Consider the following 15,511-nt stretch of genomic DNA (forward strand, 5'->3'; position numbering starts at 1 on the left):
GGTCGGAGAGGAAATCTAGAGTAGGGGGGTTGATTTGCGTTGGAGACGGTTATGATTAAAATCTTCCTTTTGATATCACTGCAAATGTTACACTTCACACCCCCAACTTTTAAATTTCTACATCATAACTCCCTAGTGAGTGGAAAACACAAATAGTAATGACATAAAGCCACAAAATGAAGTAATGAAATGAGTCGAATAATAAATAAGAATAGATATTTTTCAAGTATAAGTCAGATTGGGTTGTGTTTATGTATTAACAATGGTGGATTCGAGATTTTGTTCAACGGATATATTTTTAAGGTGAATCAAAGGTTTGTAAAGTCGTTCAATGTGTTTTTATCCGAATTTTACTACTTCGAAGAATCTTTTGACTTCTTTTAGTTGATTTTGACCGATTTTTATATGTTTTTAGAGTAATTTTTTCAGTTTTTGGAAATCAATTAATTAATTCGTATATGAATATCACAATTTCATATGTGAATAAGTTAATTAGTTCATATGTGAATCAGTTAATTAGTTCGCATGTGAATTACACAGATTCACATGTGAACATATATTTCATATGTGAATCACACGGGTTCATATATGCAGTTGTTTTGCCTTCTATTTGATAAAAAGTTACAAAAATACCCCTCTATCTTTTGCATACTGTGCAAAGAATTATCCGGTGCTTCAGAGTCAAAACCGTAAATCTTGACCAAATAAGGGTTTTGTATCACATCTCTACTTCTTAAATACTTACCCCTTCTCAAATGAACTGCGACTATATATATATATATGTGTGTGTGTGTGTGTGTGTGTGTGTGTGTGTTGTGTAAGTAATTAATGTAGTAAACATAATTTCTCTAGGAACAGTCAATCCGTATTGTATAAACCTCAAATCTTAAAAAAATTTCGGTGTGATTTATGCAATTTGTACCTATCACATTTTATGTCTATAATCCAATTATTATAAGTTTGAAAATACATAACATCAACGATAACGTGCCCGTAGTCCAAAAAATAAAGAGCTCCAATATATCCGATTCTAAATACATATTGCATACTCAAATATAGTCTAAGTAAAAAAAAATAACACAAAGTCAAAAATATTATATAAATCAATAACTATTCTATATAATATATATATATATATATATACATATGATAAAATTAAAATTATATAACATATCAATGGAGTGTAGTTTGAACCGAAGTTTGATAACTCAAAACCGCAAATCGTCGCATAATGTGGTTTAATAAAAATGTAAACCCCAAACCGCACTGTGCGTTTCTAAATCACACTTTGCGGTGCAGTGCCATGTGATAGTGGCGGTTTGTTTGGTTAGACGGTTTGGATGAACACCCCTGCATGGAATACACAAATTTGTACGCAAGCATATACCACCTTAAAATCTGAAAACTCAAGTGACGTTTATGTAATTCTTTTAACCGGAGGGGGTTAATTGTAAATTTGGAATTATTTCTTATAACCTGCACGTGATCGGGGAAAGTTTGCTTGTAAATTTCGGAAAGCGGAAGTGTAAATACCCGTTTCAATTTAGTCCATCAATTTACTAAATTTTTCAAAAAATCCACGTGCTACCACTTTACGTAGACGAAAGGGTCACACTTGTCACGTGCCACTTAATTGACCCGGTTTTAAGGGGGTGTTTGAGATTGTTTATAAAAATAATTTATTAACTTATTTTTGTGTGACATTATTAATAAGTATTTTGAGTGTTTGGATTAACAACTTATACCGGTGTTAAACTGATAATAAGGGGTTTTTGAAAACGTTAAACTTTTCTGACTTATAATAAGTTGATAAGTGATTTTATAAAAAAACATAAGTTGTTTCAAATAAACAAACCCAAACACCCCCTTAAATCATGGACCACGATAAAGAAAAACGACATAGTCCGCGATACATTTAAAAAATTAATTTTATGTAGTTTAAATATATGAAAAATCCAATAAACTTTAAGAAAGTGCTAGGTATTAAGCAGTAATCAATGAGGATGAAGAAAAAAAATAGTTTGACTTTCTATAATATAATGAGTTGATTTGCCCCAATCTGGTAGGGAACTGGTTCACCCGACTCGAACGTGAACAATGATTCCCCACTAAAGCATGTATCAGGCCGGGGATCTCAAGTAGACTCAAACCGGGGACGGGATGTTAATCCCCGTACCCATCGGGGACCAGGGACAGGGACTGTTACTAAAAACCCGGGCCGGAGCTGTGGATTACAAAACCCCTCATCCCCATCCCGTTGCCATGCCTTACCATAAAGTTGGAGATGCTCAAGCACATATCATATAGCTTTGCGGTATATAATACATAATTAATTGTTTTTGTCGAATAATTTATAATATAGTAAAAATATATTAACCACATGAATTTTTACATGAATCCAAATCAAATTTAAAAGTTATTATACAACACTCTTTAAGATATATCCACCTCAACTGTTAAATGACCGAGTCGATAAGAAATGAATAAATACAATCATCACGTCAAAAATTTTAATTAATAACAATATATGTTTTATTTTAAATTTTGTTTTTACGTTTGTTAGTATGAAAACTGTTTCTTTACCTTACTTCAATAGACAAATATACCGAAGAGAAGAATGTTCAAACAAAAACATCCATAAAGTAAGAAAACACGATAACAATATAAAATGTACTGAAAAGAGCATGCTTTTTTTTCTATAATCTCTTATCATTTAGTGTGTCATGAAAAAAAATGTAACAACATGGATGTCAAATTAAACTGAATAAAATACTTGTTTTTTCTGGTATAGTTTGTTTAGTTTCATTTTTAGTTGTATTTGGGTGACCGATTAAAAATCAGAGCATTTTTTTGTTATAACAAAGAGGTGTTTGTAACAATCTTTTAATCAGTAATCGTCAAATCATCTTATTTTACATCTGAAATTTATTTTTATGTTTATTTTTTAATTATAGTGTGCTCCCGTTTGAACCTGGACTCAAAAAGTAAATGCACACGTGGTTGCCATCCTTGTTTACATGTGCCGACTGAGTTGACTCAGGCAATTGTTTTTTTCTTTTTTAATGGTGCGTTTGGTATCCAGGCATTCAAAACAGAACATGACAGAAGAGTTGTTTAGCATTTGGTAAGATAAATCTGGGCAAAACATAATAGATAAAATAATCAATTTACCCTTAATAAATTGTTTTATATATTTTATATATTTTGATCAATTTATGCAATTTATGCAATTTATTAAAGAGGGCACACTTGACACGAATTTTATAGGAAAAATTAACGAAAATACACTTAAAACCATTTACCAAATGTTTATCCAGTAAACGTGTACTGGGTCATTTACTTTATCAGATAAATATGACAAAGATCGAGAATCTTACCAGGTAAAAGCAATGACAAATTGATAAATGACTAACAGTCTTATCCGGTAAATGAGGGTGACAACTCTTATCTGGTTAACATGTATCTAGTAAATTGTTATATTACAATGTAATTATGATGAATTAGAATCTTATACGTTAAGGTAACTAACCGTAAAATTGTTTCGGTATACGACTCGTTAATATCTAAATTTTAAGAGTGCAGTTGTAGTGGTCGTATTTATGGACGTTAAGAGCATCTCCAATACAAAGTTATTATTATCAAAAAGTGTAGTCGCTTGTAAGAATTACCATTGTGGAGAGGTTCTTATAAGAACCTCATGTCTTCTAAATGCTTGAACAAGAATCTTGGTTCTTACCATGAAGTTTGTGAGAAGTGACATTTTCCTTATTTTTTATTTTTATTTTCTTGACTCTATAATTACCAATATAATACTGATCAGAGACGGATCCAGTTAAAAACCAAAACTTTTGTTGACTAACTTAAATTTTCTATTTTTTACTCTCGTCTTACATGGGTTCTCCACAGTCTCATATGACCATATGCTTACTCTTCTCCAAGTCACATCCAACGTGCCCCCACCCCATTAATTTCCTGGATCTTCCATTGATAATGATTGATCCTGAAAGAATCAATGAGACCTACAAAAATGAGGTTCTTGTTAAAACTATATACAAAGGAGGTTCTTGTTATAAGAAAAAGGATGAGAATACGGAAGAAAGAGGGAGAAAGCAGCTATGGCCGATTTAGGGCTAAAGAACACATAAATCATGAAACCAAAGGATGCTATATCAAGCATAGGTTGAGTTTTAGCATCCAAATAGAAGAAAGAAGGTGTTTCTGGTTTATGAGGTGAAGAGTAACTCGATTAAGGGTTTAAAACTCGAACATCATGCTAAAATTGAGCTATGTTTACATAACTAAGGGGTAAGTACTTACTGAGCAATTTTCCTTATCAAATGAATATGGCAAGGGGCAATAATCTTACCGGTAAGAGGGATGATAAGAATGCAGAGTCTTACCCGGTAAGTGAGGGTGACGACTCTTACGCGGGTAAACGCTTACCAGGTAAATTGTTGCATAAGATACGTTTTGATGTACTACAATATTACCTAATAAAATAAATTACAGTGTTGACTCTTAATGGGAAGCGCTTATCGGGTAAGCATTTGGGTAAATGGACCCTAAGTTTCAGTTGATTTTATACTTAAGTTTAGTGCGTTATTTTGACTTGATTGAGTAGATTATGACCTTATTTGGATTTCCAATTTGTTGTCTTCAACCTTAAGACACAATGTAACACATTATAGGGTTCATAAATTGAAATTGATATAAAAAAGTGAATATATTTGATGTAATTAGTTTCATGGGAACACTAAGGGCCCGTTTATCAAACACTTACTTAGGTAAGCACTTACCAAGTCGCATTACCTCACCGGATGAATATGGTAATGACCAAGAATCTTACCCGGTAAGAGCGAGACAAGGTTCATGAGTCTTACCCAGTAAGTGAGGGCGACGACTCTTACCACGGTAAGAGCTTACCGGGTAGACTAAAATCTTACTCGATAAGTAAATAATAGTGTTAAATTTTACTGGTAAACACTTATTGGGTAAGTGATTGGTAAACGGCCCCTAAGACGATATAAGATGTATCTAAGTTGAAATATATAATCCAAACATGCTTTTGAAAAGAGAACCAAGTTTGCGTATAAAGCAGTTGACTTTTTTCCTAAAAGTCAAACTGTTTTGTTATAAACTCAAACCAGATAGTTTATTATATTCTCATCAATAAAAAATCTTGACATTAAATGTTTGTGAGAGAAATATTATTTTATTACATATATGGATTGGGTTTTGAAATGAATAAGAGGGAGAAAGTGAGATAAAAATCTTTATATATATTCAGCTGCTTTTATTTACCTATTTTTATCATTATGACTGAAATTTTAATAAATTCTTGCATGTGAAAATGATTATATATATATATATATATATAAATACATAAAAGCGAAGCCAAATGTAGTTGAAAAAAATTAAATTAAATTAAAAAGTCAACTTCATCCAGATATTTAAAAGCATTTTCATCATTTTCACTATAACTCTTATCTTTACATGATCTCGTCTTACATAAACAAAATATTTTAATAATATAATTAATGTTATAATCTATGAAATAATAACCTGCTAAAATTGATAGGGTGTTTGGGATTGCTTGTAAAAACAACTTATTGACTTATTCCGATGTGTCACCGGTAATAAACACTTTTTGAGTGTTTGAATAAACAAGTTATACCGGTGTCAAACCGGTAAGGAGTTTTTAAAAAAGTTAAACTCTAACTTATAATAAATTAATAAGTATTTTTGTAAAAAAAGATAATATGTTTCAATTAACCAATTTCAAACACTCATGAATATTTTTTAAAATATATTAAACAAATGATATGAGTGGCACGCTGTAAACAGCATGGCACATCTATCCTCGTACACCAGGATTCCTGTACGTCACGGAACTTGTGAAATTCCAAATCAAAACCATTCTCATCCTCATCAAATTCACCAAAAACCTTTTGATTCTTGAAGAAGATGATCACAATTCCCTCATCATCATCATCATCATCATCATCTCCAATTTTCGGTTCTTCATTCTCATCCTCCGTTAATCCCCCATCATCAACCTTCGTTTCTGTCAAATTTCTTCCCCCATCAACCATGAATCATTCCGCTAAAACCCTATCCAAATTCTCGATCGTTTCCGCTTCTAAATCCACTCACCAATCACCATCGAAGGTATGCACAATTCCTTCATTTCTACATTCTAATTTGTTTATGTGGTTTTGAATTTTGTTTCTCTTCTTCTTCCCCTAATTTCTGTGTACAGAAGTTAACTTACAGAAACTAGTAGTATCAGGATACATACATAACCAACAGATCTATATATATGATTCGCTTTTGTATCGATTTATTTGGCATCAAGTTATGGTGATAATAATTCTGTTTATCGATCAGGTTGGTGATTCATTCTTTAGGAACGTGATTTCGAGTATGGAACAAGTATATTTGAGTAAAAATCCAACTGCTAAATCGATCTTGGAGCTTGTTAGATCTACAGATGTTAATCAAATTTGCTACGATCATCTTGCCTATCGAACATTTGGGGTAAATTTTTTGTTCAAATCGTGGCTTATTTGGGGGTAATTTTAAGAATCTACGAAGATGTATAATAGTGATTTCTGTTTCATAATATAGGTAAATGATTACGGGATCGACTCTGTGTCGAAATTCTTTCTGGATTTTGGTTATACTCAACAGGAAGAGTTGAGATTTCCACAAAAGAAGCTGAAAGCTCTCTGGTTTTCTCCTCCAAGTGTCTCCGCTATTAATGGCGGCAGTGGCAGCGGTGTTCATGGACCCTTGCCCAGAATCTTCATCTCAGAGCTTATCGTAGATCAAATGAGTGTCCAGGCCCAGGTTTGGGTTAAAATTTCATAATCATTGTGTTCATGATGATCTATTGCAGAAAAATCAACTTTACTTTACGTTATGTCAAATATTTCTAAATATTAAATCTGAGCCGTTCGAGTTTTTTGAGTTATAATCTCAAATGGCCATCTTGATAAAAATAACTAAAAACATTCACTTTATAGCCATCTCGTAAAATGATGAGGAAACAACGAATCAACATCTTAAAGACACTTTTTCTTGCGGTTTTAAACATAATCTAATACATCTAATGAAAATTTGGACCCACTCTAAAAACCATTAAAAACCACAAGTTGCGGTAATGTAGCCCCTTATATCTATGCACAAAATGTTGGAAATTTATAGGTTGGAAGTTAACCTTCCATTGCACGTTGGTAGAGAGTTGATTTCTAGAAAAGCTTATAAGGTTTTCTCTACAAGTGGGCTTTGAACTTGTTAGTGGACTCATGGTGGGGTCTTGAGTGGAAGGCCAACACACACGCGCGTGCGTGGCCAAGGACGCGGGATTCGCGAAGGTGGCGCACTTCGCACGCCGCTTCGAAGCAGAAGGAGCCTCGCTCTGAATATCTTTTTAATAGTAATTCGTCAGGAGGATTATCAGTTTAATTTGGATAATTATTAATTTGAATTTAATCCGATTTTTGACTTGGTTTTAGAGATAAATTCGGTTGAGACTTTGTCTCACCACTATCTCCGATTTTTAGGAGATAATCGTGGCTCATTTTAGGGTTTCACCCAATATAAATACTGGGTGAAGCCGTCTCTTTATACACAGGAAAAAAATCGATTTCCTCTCTAATGAAATTCTCCTAAAACCTTAGAATGAGCCACGATTATCTCCTAAAAATCGGAGATAGTGGTGAGACAAAGTCTCAACCGAATTTTATCTCTAAAACCAAGTCAAAAATCGGATTAAATTCAAATTAAAATTAATAATTATCCAAATTAAACTGATAATCCTCCTAACGAATTACTATTAAAAAGATACTCGGAGCGAGGCTCCTTATGCTCCGATGCGGCATGCGAATCCCGCGTCCTCGGCCACAGCCACGCACACGCGTGTGTGTTGGGCCTTCTACTCAAGACCCCCACCATGAGTCCACTAACAAGTTGAAAGCCCATTTCTAGAGAAAGCCTTATAAGCTTTTCTAGAAATCAACTCTCTACCAATGTGGGATAGAAGGTTAACTTCCAACCTACAAATTTCCATCACAAAAAACAAGCCAAAGTCGAAAACTGCAAAACTACAAGCCCATTTGGTACCTTGCGAAATCATTAGAAAAAGTGTCTTGCGGTGTTGACTTGCAGTTTTTTTGCTGATGTTTCCTATAATATAAACCCCTGGTAACTTTCTACTTCTAAGAACAATCGTGTGTAAGTTTAATAAATATTTTCAATAGGATGTTATGGTGTATTTGAGTTGTGTTAGACACTTGAAGTATCTTATTAGTTTTTTTTTGAGTAAATTATGTTTTTAGTCCTTGTGGTTTGTTAAAAAGTGCTATTTTTGTCTTTATAGTTTATAAATTCCAATTTTTGTCCCTATGGTTTGTAATTTCTTGCTAGTTTCGTCCTTGAACTAATTTCTATAAGTACAAAAGACGAAAATAGTAAATAATTGTGAACCATAGGGGCCAAAACAATAATAAGTTGTAAATCATAAGTATAAAAATAACAATGAATTACAAACCATATAAATGAAAACCATAATTTTTAAATCATAGGGACAAAAATCATAATTTTTAACAAACTATAAGGACGAAAAAAGTAATTTACTCTAGTTTTTTTATAGGACCATTTTCAGAACCCATACATGAAACACATCTTTTTATAAAATAGTTGTTTTAATAAATTATTTTTTAAATAATTTTAATACAAAAGATTAATAAAACGTTTTATTGTTGTAAGTAATTGTTATCAACTTATTGTAACACATTATATAGAATATACAATTGTTTGGTCTTATAAACTTAAGTTATATTATGAAGCAGTCTATTAGGACATTTAAATATAATTTGACGTCATGTAAAACCGATTTGTTATAGCGTCTATTTGTTAAAGTCATAAACCGAGCATAATTTTTGCGTTGAATATAAGCGATTAATATTATACGTTCTAATGAAACTCATGTTCATTATTGCGTATATTTCTGCGTCCAGGAAATAATTAGAAAATACGTAGAGCTATCGGGTGCCGGATATAAACATGCTGTGGTTTCAAGTGCGGTTGGTTGTTTGCCATGGCCAAAACCTTCGCATTCGGAGTTCCAACAATTAGCTAGGTGCGTTTTCGTCTTTGCGTGGCTCGTGGATTCATTTCCTTACCGTAAATTTTTCCTGAAATATATATGATATATGACAAATACTCACATTTTGTCACATTTGATGAGGTATGAACCTTTGACCTCCAGGGAAGTTGGGATCGTACCAGTAATCCAGATACTGTTAGGCCAAAGATTCTTTGGTGGATCGTAGTTTCTTACATCTAAAATAGTTTTCGTGATGTTTGATTTCCAGCGAAAGCGAGTACGCTGCATGGACTCTCGTGAACGGATACTCGGTGAATCATGTCACGATCTCCACTCATCGGCTGAAATCTTGCTTGAAGAACATCAAGAATCTTAACCGGTTCATCGAGGACAACGGGTTCAAGTTGAACTCTGAAGGGGGTGTTCTCAAGGGTTGGTTTTTGTTTTTCTGATTCAAACTCAAACCCGTTATTCATCAACTATTATCCTAAATCAAATAACTCGGTTTCGATGATTGTGTTCTCCCAGTGAGCCCAGATGCCCTACTGCTGCAAAGTTCGACGGTTGCAGATTCTATCCCGTTTGAATTTTCCGATGGTGTCAAAGACTCGGTCCCTTGTTCATATATCGAGTTTGCTGAACGACTTGTATTGCCAGAATACAGATATTTACCTGAAGATAAGGTTAACATTCGAAATCCCTTTCTAAAGTCCATTTTCTTTGAATAACGATGGTTCCAAATGGTCGTTGGTCTAGTAGTAGTAGTTAGTCTGGTTAACGATTCAAACATCACCAAAAATATCATTTATATATAGATATTATACGCTTGAAAAACAATATAACGATGATTGGTTTTGAAACGTGTGTAGATTGAGGAGATCCATAGACGCGATGGATTTGAGGTCGGTAATGCGGACAAAATATTCGAGAGCACATCGAAGGATCAGGTAACTAGGAAAGGTGTAGCGTAAAGAAACCGAGTGATTAGAATGAAGCATTGTAGCGTAAAAAAACCGAGTGATTAGAATGAAGTACAACTTGATCGTTTGTAACTAAATGTAATTGACAACTTTTACTCAGCCGATATGTTTGGTTATCATCATGTGATTTTTTTTAATTTACCTGGATATCCAACCAGCTATGCAAGCCGATTAATCTCAGGACGATCACACGCTTCTTGGGTAGCCCGAAGTCACCACATTTGGACCTCTGTGACTATAAAAGATTTCTTATTTCTCCTTTGAATTTGAACCTAAGACCTCTAGACACTTTTGACCTTTAAAGTCCAAGCTCAAATCAATTAAACACCATCCTTCTCGTTCATGTCAACTTTTCTAGTCGAACTCGGTGCAACATTTGTTTGTTCATTCTTTCGGTCCCACTTTTGCACTATCTCATTAAAATTTAGTTTTGAAAATACAAAATCATATATAAATGAACGATTTGTTCCATTTCTCACCAAACAATAACGGACCCATGACCTAAATTTTAATGTACAACAAACCAATCAAATTTAATTTGTTATAAATAATCAGTTCGTCTTGTTTTGTTGTCGGATTTAAAACGGCAAACAAGCCAACAATATATTTATATTACTTAGAAAATTAAATTAAAAGGAAAAAAGAAAAAAAAAGTGACGATGATTTTCCAACTGCTATTGCTTCTTGTTCTCAATCGGCTTTGGTGAATTCAAGTTAAACTTCTGGTGATAAGGAGAAGCATGAGAACCGTTGGGTATCGATAGGCTCCGCGGATGCTGCACCCCGTTTTTCGAAAACAATCCGGCTTGGGCCCGAGCCCCATTTTGTGCACTCGGGCTCGACCCAACCCGTTCAGCTTGAACGGTTTGGAAGTAATACGACGAGCTCGCCATGTCCTTTAGGACTGGCAACGGTTTTAGCGATTCAACAACTTCACTCATCAGAGGCCTGGTTTTTGAGTCACGGTTAAGGCAACGAGCTGCTAGTTGTGCGGCTTTTTGGGCTCCTTTTATCGAGAAATGACCTTCTAACCGAGGGTCTATCAACCGATAAAACCGCCTCCTATCTCCTAAATGTGGTCGAGCCCATTCTACAAGGTTGTGTTCGCCGTTTGGACGGTTTTTGTCCATTGACCTTCGACCCGTCAAAATTTCGAGTAAAACAACACCAAAGCTATATACGTCACTCCTTGAAGTAAGATGTCCTAAAGAGAAGAAACAGACTCAAAAAATAAGGTTCAAATATCACTTCTTCAAGCAAAATGTGCCGAACTGAAACAAAATTGGCTTTATGGATGCGTTTGGTACATTGAACATGACAGAATAGAACTTAGATCACTGTTCCATGTTGGCAAAACTTTTATGTGGAACAAAAAGGAACAAACTTATATTTTACCAATATAACCTTAAAATAAAACCTAACTATCTTCTAAAACATCAAATATGCCACCCTATTTACATTTTATTCATTTTTTAAATTTTATTTATTGTATTTTATACTCTTTAAACTTTCAATTTACTGTCCTAAAAATATCACTTTTCTATGGTTTCTAATTTTGATTAATTTATGTAATTTATTAAATATAGAAAGAGTATAAAATAAAAATTGGAAACTACAAACACTTTTTATTTTGGTGACCTTCTAATGATATATTATGTTATAAAATATATTATTATTATAATTTAGTAAATTGCATAAATTAGTCGAAATATATAAACAACTCAATAAGGGTAAATTGATCATTTCACCTGCTCTGTCATGTCTAGTTCTATCCTACCAAACGCTCACCAGTTGTTCGGTCCGGTTCTGTTCTATTCTGTCTGGATACCAAACGCACCCCAAAAAGACTAAAATGACACTTTATTTCAAAAGTTTCATAAAAAACTTGTTAGGACGACCAAATGTGTCCTGACGTCTATTTTAACACCTTTATATAAGACGCGAAACTATGTGGTCCTATAAACTTTTGTAGTATAAAGGAACCTATTAGGACATTTAGGCATTTTTGCATCCTATAAAGCCAGTTTTGTTGTGGTGGGTACCGAGTGCTTCCCGATGCAGTTCGGGGGATTGGGTTGGGGACATCGAAGGGGTAGTTTTGTCTTTTCCCAAAGAACAAAGAGAATAAGCAGTAATGTAGTTTAGAGATTAGATTAAAAGACGAACCCGTCATCACATATTCAGGGGCCGCGTAACCATACGTTCCCATAACTCGAGTCGATACATGAGTTTTATCTCCCTCCGGACCATCTTTAGCAAGACCAAAGTCCGAAAGTTTCGAATTGTATTCCTGAAAGAAAAAGAAGAAAAACAAAACGAATCTTTATGAACACGATGAACCCAAAAGCAAAAGTTTCAAGAACGTTTGTAGCTTAACGAATCTTGTGTCACATACCGCATCCAACAAAATGTTGGAGGTTTTGAAATCACGATAAATCACGGGTCTTTCTGCTTCCTCGTGAAGGAAAGCGAGGCCCTTTGCAGCGCCGAGAGCAATTTTCATCCTGATCGACCATGGAAGAGGCAAAGATCCTACGATAAATATAGACTTACATTAGAAACCGAAACTATTGTATTTGGTATTTTAACGCCCATTCGGCAAAGCAGCAGGTTGACCCAATAATCTAATTTCCTATCCATGTAGGACAGGTTGTTACAGGTATATACATGCGGAGGAAAGTTCCTTTAGGAACCCAAAAATGATTACGAACCTAAGAACCGCCCAGAGCGTGCCATGTGTCCCTCTTCACGATGAATACTCATCATGAATCACACATTCACGATGATTATTCATCATGAATCACTCATTCACGATGATTATTCATCATGAATCACTCATTCATGATGAATATTCATCATGAATCACACATTCACGATGATTAGTCATCAGGAATCACTCATTCATGATGAATATGCACGTATTATTTATTATGAATCACACATTCATAATGAATATGTTACAACATCCACGATGAATGCGTAAACATTTTGGATGAATATGTTACAACATTGATGATGAATATGTAAGCAGTTTCATGATGATTATTCATCATGAATGAGTGAATATGTAAGCAGTTTCATAATGATTATTCATCATGAATCACTCATTCATGATGAATATGCACATGTTGTTTATTATGAATCACACATTCATAATGAATATGTTACAACATTCACGACAAATGTGTTACAACATTCTAGATGAATATGTTACAACATTGATGATGAATATGTAACAGCATTCATGATTAATAACACCTCCATATCCCAATGAATATGCCACATGTCAAGCTATTGGCAGAAACCCAGTTTCCTAATCAAGTTTTGTGTATGTAAACTTACTCCTAAACAAGTGATTCTCCAAGCTCCCTCGAGGCATGAACTCGTAAACAAGCAGCCGTTGATCATCTTCAATGCAATAACCGATCAATTTAACCAAATTCGGATGAATAAGGTCACTTAGGTAATTTACTTCAGCCTGTGGATGACATAAAACTCTATTAGAACACTAAATCATAAGATATAGAAGCCAAGAAGTACAGATAAACAAAAAGATCGATAGAAAGCATCAAACCAGCCATTCTTTATGACCCTGAAGCCCGTCATGATTTAGGGTTTTCACAGCAACAGTAAGTCCGGTGCCCGGTTTCACTGGTGCAGTTCCGTTCTCTTCGATCCACCCTTTAAAAACGCAACCAAAACCCCCTTCACCAAGAAGACTTTCGGGTCTGAAGTTCCTTGTAGCCAATTTGAGATCGTTGAAACCAAATTTGCGAAGACTAGAACCAACTTTGAGTTCATCTTCCGGTTTTGGGGTGGACGGGTTGCTTTCTCCGTTACTAGTAGTTGACGAGACTATCGGAACTACAGGTTGATCTTTGCTAGTATCATTTGTTAATTTACTTTCCACTGTCGTAACAAAAAACAGTTGATGAAAGTCAACTCTAGGCAATATCTATTTCCAACGGTGATACTGCATACGTTTGGTTTATGTAGCACGTAATCCACAGAACGAGCACAATAATATATATATATAGGTGAGGTTCAAGGGAAAAACTCCCAAAAAAATGAAAAACTGAGGGACACCTTAATAACCATTCATCTGTACGAAATATAATTGATAATTTCGTTTTGTCCAGGCCTTATGACCCTCATCAATGGCCTTAACAACGCATATCGTGAATAAAGAGTTTGATTCCCTCTCCTACATACACAAAAGAAAAACAAATGCATACACATTGAACTAATTGTCGTTGGCTCAACTGGTACTAACCGAGTCTCTTAAACCATCAGTTGTGAGTTTGAAACTCACGACTAACAAAGCGTGAATTTTAACATTCATCATCATGTCATCGTATACCCCTCATCAACATTGGCCTTAGCACCAACCTCATTGATCCACCAAAGTACAATCTAAGGGGATGTTTACCAAATGCTTATTGGGTAAGCGCTTACCAGCAAGAGTCACCACCATCACTTACCTTGTCGGGTAACATTCTCAACCATCAAAATGGATTGTTTGTAAGCGTCTCTTAAGTCTTACCCGGTAAGCACAAACCGGGTACTAAGGCCTGTTTGTTACCAGCTTATTGAGACTCACAGCTTATTGGGTCAGATATACATGACTGTTTGGTAGTGGCTTAACGATATAGATATAGAAAGTGAGTTATTAGGAAATCACACTAGACAAATGGAAGGATTGATTTACCACAATGAGTGCTTATGCCACTGATGGAGCTATCAACTTTAGATCTTGAAGAAACACAGCTACCAATCAACCTCCACCTGTTCCAACAACCAGTGGTACCCCCTTCATCCACAACTATTTCATCACTTCTCTGTTTCTTCTTGTTCTGCCCAGATTCCAACTTCACACATTTCTCATCCTCAGATTTCATCTTTCACAACAAACCCTAAAATCAAATCACTTGGTCTCATCAAAAACCCTCCAAATTTGAACCCAAAATGTCCCACTTTTAGTGATTGAAAGCCAAGAAAAAGATGGAATTAAAATTCATACACAATTTTCATCTTTCACAGCAAACCCTAAAACCAAATCACTCGATCTCATCAAAACCCCCAAATTTGAACCCACAAACACCCAAAATGTGCCACTTTTTAGTGATTGAAAGCCAAGAAAAAGATGCTATTAACAAATCCCAGCTGAAAAGATTCCAACTTCGTACACATTCTTCATCAACAGATCACATCTAACCCTAAAACCAAACTTATCATCAAAACCCCCAAATTTGAACCCACTGAAAATCCAAAGTTTCCCAACTTCAGAGGAGCTTAATACGATTGAAAACCAAGAAACAGATACAAGCAGCAAACCCCAGATGAGAAATCTTGGGGTAAAATGAAGAGATTACAACTACAACAAAAGATTCTCTAAAAGAAGAACCAAGTTTGGAATTTTAAA

The 15,511-nt window shown here is 34.6% G+C and overlaps 2 protein-coding genes across 2 annotated transcripts; one reads left to right on the forward strand and one right to left on the reverse strand.

The window, feature by feature from the left end:
• The first annotated feature begins 5,890 nt into the window (after nucleotides 1-5,890).
• LOC112525644 lies at nucleotides 5,891-10,208 on the forward strand. Its single transcript, XM_025135856.1, has 7 exons — nucleotides 5,891-6,168; nucleotides 6,388-6,537; nucleotides 6,628-6,849; nucleotides 9,021-9,142; nucleotides 9,378-9,541; nucleotides 9,638-9,792; nucleotides 9,979-10,208. The coding sequence occupies exons 1-7, from the start codon at nucleotides 5,965-5,967 to the stop codon at nucleotides 10,078-10,080; spliced, it is 1,119 nt and encodes a 372-aa protein (XP_024991624.1). The 5' UTR covers nucleotides 5,891-5,964; the 3' UTR covers nucleotides 10,081-10,208.
• A 408-nt stretch (nucleotides 10,209-10,616) lies between these two features.
• Nucleotides 10,617-15,090, reverse strand: LOC112525643 (probable serine/threonine-protein kinase PIX7). Its single transcript, XM_025135855.1, has 6 exons — nucleotides 14,798-15,090; nucleotides 13,664-13,998; nucleotides 13,432-13,567; nucleotides 12,485-12,621; nucleotides 12,256-12,379; nucleotides 10,617-11,293 (listed from the first exon to the last, which is right to left on the reverse strand). The coding sequence occupies exons 1-6, from the start codon at nucleotides 14,985-14,987 to the stop codon at nucleotides 10,764-10,766; spliced, it is 1,452 nt and encodes a 483-aa protein (XP_024991623.1). The 5' UTR covers nucleotides 14,988-15,090; the 3' UTR covers nucleotides 10,617-10,763.
• Between the last annotated feature and the right edge of the window lie 421 nt (nucleotides 15,091-15,511).

Source organism: Cynara cardunculus, assembly GCF_001531365.2.
Source record: "Cynara cardunculus var. scolymus isolate 2C chromosome LG 13, CcrdV1, whole genome shotgun sequence".
NCBI classification, from domain to species: domain Eukaryota; kingdom Viridiplantae; phylum Streptophyta; class Magnoliopsida; order Asterales; family Asteraceae; genus Cynara; species Cynara cardunculus.